Source organism: Bufo gargarizans, chromosome 2 (assembly GCF_014858855.1).
Source record: "Bufo gargarizans isolate SCDJY-AF-19 chromosome 2, ASM1485885v1, whole genome shotgun sequence".
Lineage (NCBI taxonomy): Eukaryota > Metazoa > Chordata > Amphibia > Anura > Bufonidae > Bufo > Bufo gargarizans.
In genome coordinates this window covers 581,207,451-581,214,747 of record NC_058081.1, presented here as the reverse complement: position 1 = coordinate 581,214,747, position 7,297 = coordinate 581,207,451, and the positions used below count along the sequence as shown (strand labels likewise).

General features: G+C 43.7%; 1 protein-coding gene across 1 annotated transcript in view; it reads left to right on the top strand.

Annotated features, from left to right (window-relative positions):
• Positions 1-358: 358 nt before the first annotated feature.
• Positions 359-7,297, top strand: part of TTLL10 (tubulin tyrosine ligase like 10) — a 114,192-nt gene continuing 107,253 nt past the window's right edge. The window contains exon 1 of the mRNA XM_044277540.1: positions 359-680. Coding sequence (XP_044133475.1) covers positions 359-680 — 322 coding nt within the window. The remainder of the gene's footprint in view (positions 681-7,297) is intronic.

Genomic DNA, 7,297 nt, shown 5'->3' with positions numbered 1-7,297 from the left:
TGTACAGTATTACAGTATATAGCAATCAGAAATGGGTATACTTTCCCCTTCCCCTTGATCCTTACTCAGATATTTTTCATTATCACAATGTTCATTGGTGGTGCATGGGTCAAAACTATAGTTAACAACTCTCTTTATCATGGTGATGTTAGCCCTCGTTGTTTTATCTATGGCCAGCTTATGGAACGAGGTACTGACTGGTCAGCACTTGCTTGTAAGCAAACTATTGGTTGTGGAAAAACAATGGCAAATGTTCCTTTTTTATTCTAAAGTTCATGAAATGTTTTATTCCCTCCTCAGATAACAACATAGTGAGATGGCCTAGGTTGCTTACTACCTAGTCCTTCAACCTCCCAAAATGCAGCTGAAGAGCAGTCCATCTGAGCCAAGGGAGGAAGACTCACAGCAATTGTATGATACATCAAAACGTCCTTCAGAGCCAACGGGAATCAAACAACATGAAAGGCAAATGGATACAAAGGATGCCATAGAAGAAGCTACACCCTCTGCAGCTAACAATGACAAGCTCGAGCGGCCAGAAAATCATCTTTCACAGGAAAAAAGCCATAATGAATCTAAAAGCCATACCGTCAGGGTCTCAAGATCTTCAAGAAAAGCTCCTTCCACAGCAAGAAAGAAGAAGAGGAGCCACCTTGGCTCAGACTCACAAATGTTACCAGGTATGACATTGTTAACAGAGGCATTAATAATATTATTCCAAAAGTTATATTTGATAATTTTGCCCCCCAGCGATAGACTTGGGGAAATGTTTTGCTATAGTCCCTTGTTTGAAGAGACTGTATCACTCCTATTTTTACCAATTAAAACCAAAGAGTGACACATATTCATTTTTTCTAATCTATTCTTATTTTCATTGTCAGCATACATAGTGCAGCAAGCCGTACTGAAGTGCAGTAAGGATGAATGGAGTGGTAGTGGTGGCAAGGATGGGTGCAGTAGTCGCTCATGGTGACTATCCCCACTCTGGTGCTCCCTGGTCCTGTGCAGTGGTTCGAATGTGCACCCTTTCCTCCCTCGGAGCTTTGGTGCTCCTGCATGGTAATAGGTGGGGTGCCCTTGGTGTAGATGGGTTTTGGGAGGGATGCATGGCAGGAGAGCAGTATGATAGCTAGGGACCAGCGTATGGGTGGTAGAGTTAATGACTAGGCCCATTTGGTTGCAATAAATAGTCTGTCTTTACTAAAAAGAAAATGGGAGCGGTTTTTCATGAAGCGTCAAAAGTCACAGTCCCGAGGTATGTTACAGAGCTTAAAGCTTCTCCCAATAGTTGTGTATAGGCAGTAGCAACGATGGTAGCTGTCCTCTCTGAAATTTATTCTAAGTTCACATTTCAATCTTCCCAAATAACTACAGGCATGCAATACAATTTTTATGAACTCTTTCTGCAGTTCCCAGTTGCAGGGTCAGAGGCGGACTGGGAACTTAAAGTTGCCCTGGAAAAAAAACTAAAAGTGTCCCTGTGTTGTGGGTGGGTCCAAACGGACAGAAGGTTGGGCAACACAAGTAGGCAGGGCCAACACATATTGGCAGGGACAACAGAAGCTAACTTTTCTGCTCCTCCCCTCTTGGTAGGAGTGGGCTGGCCCTGCTTCCTGCCAGGAGGGGATTTCCAGGAAGAACAGGAAACACACATCTGAGCTCCTGCTCCTAAGAAGGATTCTACAGAGAGAATATCAGCTAAAACATATCCTCAAGTAAATCCTTAAGAATTCAGACAGCAGAGTGACCAGCTAACACCTGCATCAAAGACACTGCTGTGAGGTGAGGGACTACAGCTAAGACACCCATCACCTACAATACTACTAGGCCAGTACAATATTAGTGCTAAACTGCAGCAAATCAACCTGCCTCCATATTCCTTACTGGTGCCAGAAGATTGCACTTGCAATCCGCTGCTATTGAACGTACCTGCTATTAAATGTAACTGCTATTGAATGTATACTTTGCACTTAGTAAAATAGACTGTGATACATTCACTTCTGGCTTCTGTCTTCAAAACTTGATTTCTGCACCAATCCTCAGTGGCAATGGCCTGAGGGAGAACACTGTGACACATCATCTCCTCAGGGCTACTACCACCCCCACCCTCTGTACTGGCTCCTCTGGGGCTTGCTGCAGCTGTGTCGGATATGATCTCAGAAACCCTTGCTGTAGATGCAGACACTGAACGAGCTGGGAAATACTGGGAGATTTTAGCCCACAAAACGGTGATTGCACTGGTGAACTATAAACCCAGGATCAATACAAAACTGAACATATGCATTAGCTTCCTAATAAACAGCATGTAATATTTTACAATTCAGAGATAGTAGCTTCAGGAGGGAATGGTGCGCAGTAGGGCAGAGGTATTCATGAAAATGCATATGTTGTATGCCACACATATTAATTAGGAAAGGGTGCAGCTTGAAGGAAAGGTGTATGTCTTAAGTTGTGTGCCAAAATTGTGCTAATTAGAGAGGAACGAAAATGTGTAAAATCCGATTTGGCAACTTCACCGATGTAAGCCAAGAAATTCAAATCATTACGAATTAATTCTTCATGAATCGCTATAAATCAGGAATACCCAAGCCACTCTGCCTTAGAGTACGGCCACATGGAGCGGCCATGCTGCGGGGAACCACACGGCCAATTAGCCCGCAGCTACATTTCATTTAATAATTTAGACTGCACTGTATAGTTCTTCTTCATTGTTAATGGCCGTGTGACACCTTTAATGCACCTTTAAACAGGGACTTCTACTGGTATGGGGTTTGGCTGGTTAGGTGGGACACAATATGCACATTATTGCAGTTCTTGTCTGTAATCTCCTGCAGGTTATTTGACAATAAACACAGAATATTAATCAGCTCTGGCATACCCACTTCTCCAACCCCAGCGCTCTCCTGCCCTACAGGTGGGAGCCCATCTGCTGCCATCTGCTTTTCCTCCTTTTCCACATTATCTAATATCAATGAGAACATCCAGCTCCTCCTCTGACTGCATCTTGCTGACATTTCCAGGATATGGAGAATTTGAAGGATGATTTGGAAGAAGTAAAGCCAGAAAAATATGAGGATGGTCATCATTAAGACCTGGCCCCCATAAGGGGTGCAGATTGGATTGTATTGGTTGGCATGCTGGCACTGGAATAATAAAGGCTTCCATCTTATTGGTTTTGAATTAAATATGTTAATAGGTTTTTGTCCGGTCGCCTGTTGGCATATTTGCCGTGCTACGGCCGCATCTCTGGTCCATCCCAATTATAGTGAATGGGGTGGACTTCTGGCAGCACACGTGTGCAAACGTTCGCTAGAAGAGCCTGCCGGACAAGCCTAACACCAGTGTGAAAGAAGCCTAATGCTGTATATATTAAAAAGTTCCTAAAGATTTTTCCTTAATTTATAGAATTCCTTTTACACATATCACTCCTCAAAAATGTCTCATTGCGCTGTACTTAATGACCTATAAAATCCAGGGATTATAATCCTGGCTTCACCCTACCATAAAGTTTTACCTTATGACCACACGGTCAGGTTTCCAGATGCAGTTTTGGAAGCCAAAACCAAGAGTGGATAATGAAAGGAGATAACGTATGAAGGACAGATGCAACTTCTTATCAGGAGACTTGAACGTGCGGCTGTACACTTTTCCAATAATAGGCGAGACCGCCTCTAATCCGCAATTAGAAACTGCACCTTTTGTGTGCGGATATGGTGCAGAAATGCACATAAATTTGTGTGGATCTCATGTGCATTCACCCCCATCGTGTGTAGATGGCATTAAAGGAAACAAAACCCACTAATCAGCTTTTCAGCAAGTAAAGTTAGTTATTACGAAGTCTACTGATTAAACCGAAAGAGAAGTGCGCTGCCCTCCTCATTACGGTGTGTAGGTGAGTCATACCCTAGAAATATCAATTTTTAACCACTGCTGCTTGACACCCACATTTCTGGACTGGCACACAGCCTTATCACATCTGCTTGTACTACAGGGAATATGACTTACTGTCTTACAGTTTATAAGTGTTCTAGTCACACTTACAAAATGTAGCAAATGTAGCAAAAATGCCAGAAAATACCCCTGCTTACATGCATTGATGTTCTGTAGGTCATGTGATTATACTGAGCAGGGGAAGCCATGCTGCAGTGCAAAGTGCTAGTCTATGGTCCGCGGCTACGTGATGTGGTGGTCAGCCGGTGCACACTAATATATTATACCTAGAGATGTAAGGTATCGACTTATATAGTAGATTATCACTTAAAGGGGTTATCCAATTTCTCCAACAGCCCCCCATGTGCCGGGCCCCTCACAGGTAATATACTTACCCTGCTCCCTGCGCCGCTCCTGGTCCCTGCACCGCTGCTACTCCCTGTACACGGATGAAAACATCTGGTGTTGGGGAGGAGCAGCCTATGGCAGGAGGGGACGGGGACGAGCCTCCCTAGTATCGCAGGTGATGCTAGGGACCAGGAGCAGCACTGGCAGCGGGGAAAGTATATTATGTGTAAGGGGCCCGGTACATGGGGGGGGGGCTGTTGGAGAAAATGGATAACCCTTTTAACCCGCAGAACGCCGTGCATGTACGGCGGGGAAAACTGTGCCAGAACGCCTTACATGCACGGCGTTCATTTAAATGCTCCCCTGCCGAGATCGCGCACCTGAAGCGCAAATTACCGTGCTGTATCGGGGACCAAACATCTCCCCCTTGGCGGCCAGGGACCGATCAGCAGTGGTCCCGGCCGCAGATCACCGCCACACATCCTGTTAGTTCCAATGAGCAATCGCACGCGTGTGCGCATGCACGCACACATCTCCTCCTCTTCTGGCACCCGGCTGTTGCTGAAATGAGAGGATCGGAGATGAGAAATAGCTGTCTGAACATAATTCATTGTAATTGGTCCGTTCCTGACTGTGGACCAATCACAATGAGTTATGTACAGGACGCTATCTCTCACCTTCGATCCTCTCATTTCAGTCAGAGAAGTGATCGGAGGCAGAGCAGTTAGACCTGTGAAAAAAGAAACAAACACACCCACCAAAAGTGCCCCTCATTCGTCCCCTGTGACCCTCATCACCCCTCATTTGTCCCCTGTGCCCTTCATCACCCCACTTATTAGTCCCCTGAGACCCTGTGACTGTGTGCTGTCTGCCAATAGTGACAATACATCAGCACCACAGTCCCTGTCATCCATACTGTCAGTAACCTGTTTTTGGCAAACCATTAGGGTTAGTTAGGGAGTTATTAGGGTTAGAGCTCTTGTTTTAGGGTAAGTTAGACGTTTATTGAAAAAAAATAATAATAATAAAAAAAAGTAATAAAAAAATATTGGGGACGTCCGTACGTCCCCCCCCATACCTCCGAACCTTTATCTTCTACCAATGATATAAAGCTCCACTGCTTTTGGAGCAATTTTATTTTTCTATTTTTTTTCTGAATATATATATATATATATATATATATATAGATAGATATAGATAGATATATATATCTATATATCTATATATATATCTATGTAAATTTTACAAAATGTCTCAACGGGTGTACAGCGCCGAGGAGGCTTATGCAATACTAGCCTCAGAGTCTGACTCTGACAGTGGAGAAGAAGAATCTTTTCTTGTTTATAGCTCTTCTTCTGATTCATCAGTTGACGTACCCTCTCACAGACACAGGAGAGTTAGCAGAGCATCAGCTTCTACAAATGACCCCAGCTGGACTTCTGCTATTAACTTTGTACCTCAGCTGCCGGACTTTACGGCCACTACAGGCATTCATGTGAACACTGCAGGGTTCAAGGAAGCTGATTTTTTCCATCTGTTTTTTTCTGATGAATTGATAGACATGATGGTGGAGCAAACTAATATTTATGCCAATCAATTTTTAGCCGCCCACCCCTTCAGTGGACTCCCACGACCCCTTTGGAGATGAAAATTTTTTGGGGTCTAATACTTAATATGGGGATAATTAATAAAACCATCACTACGGTCATATTGGAGTAATACCGCACCATTATGTCCAGGACCCGATTCGAAAGTCTCCTGAAATTTCTACATTATAACAATAATGCAGATTGTCCACCCCCTAATGATCCTAGATACGATCATTTATACAAAATTCGGCCCATTATAGATCATTATAATCTCAAGTTTGCCCAGGTCTACACCCCCCAAAAGCATCTGTCCATTGATGAATCCCTTGTGCACTTCAAGGGCAGACTGCATTTTCGCCAATACCTGCCCAACAAACGGGCCAGATATGGCATCAAACTCTACAAACTATGTGAAAGCCAAAGTGGCTATACACATAAATTTAGAGTTTACGAGGGAAAAGATTCAAAAATTGAACCCCCAGAGTGCCCCCCTCTCCTTGGAATAGCAGGAAAAATAGTATGGGACTTGATTCACCCCCTTTAGGGTCAAGGGTACAACTTGTACCTTGACAACTTCTACACAAGTGTCCCACTACTGAAATGCCTGTTTTCCAGAGACGCTGTTGCATGCGGAACTATCAGACGAAACCAAAAACATCTGCCTAAAATTTTTATAGACCAAAGGATAAGAGTGAGGGAAAGCAGGGCAGTTTGCAATGATAACATGATGCTTGTTAAGTACTTACTACCATACATGCTGACAGATCAACCCCTGTTCCAGTTCGTGGATCCACCGAATCAGTCCCCAAACCTGTGTGCATCCAGGACTATAATAAGTTTATGGGAGGGGTGGATATGTCAGACCAGGTACTGCAACCATACAGTGCCCTCCGCAAAACTCGGGCATGGTATAAAAAATTGGCATTGCACCTGACACAAATTGCCCTCTATAATGCTTTTGTAATATACAGAAGTGCAGGAAACAGAGGAAAATTCCTGCACTTTCAAGAAAATGTAATAAAGAACTTTTTATTTGGGGAACAGGAAGGGGAAGGGAGCAGGGCCACAGGAAGTGAGAGCAGAATAATACGAGGACAGCATTTCCCTGGGGTAGTTCCCCCCACAGAGACACGGAGAAGGCCACAAAAAAGGTGTCAGGTATGCTCCAGAAATGGAATCAGGAAATACACAATTCATCATTGTGAGACGTGCCCCTCAAAGCCGGGTCTTTGCATAAAAGATTGTTTTAGAAACTACCACACCTCTGTTGACTTTTAACTAAACCCCCTTTGATCATTTTATAAAACACCCCCTTGAAACTGTATGCTGGTAAAAATTCTAATTTCCCGTTTCTCCACATTTCAATTGGCATTCTTATAAAACCCATAGCAAAGCTAAAAATTCTCATTACGCCACTAGATGAATACCTT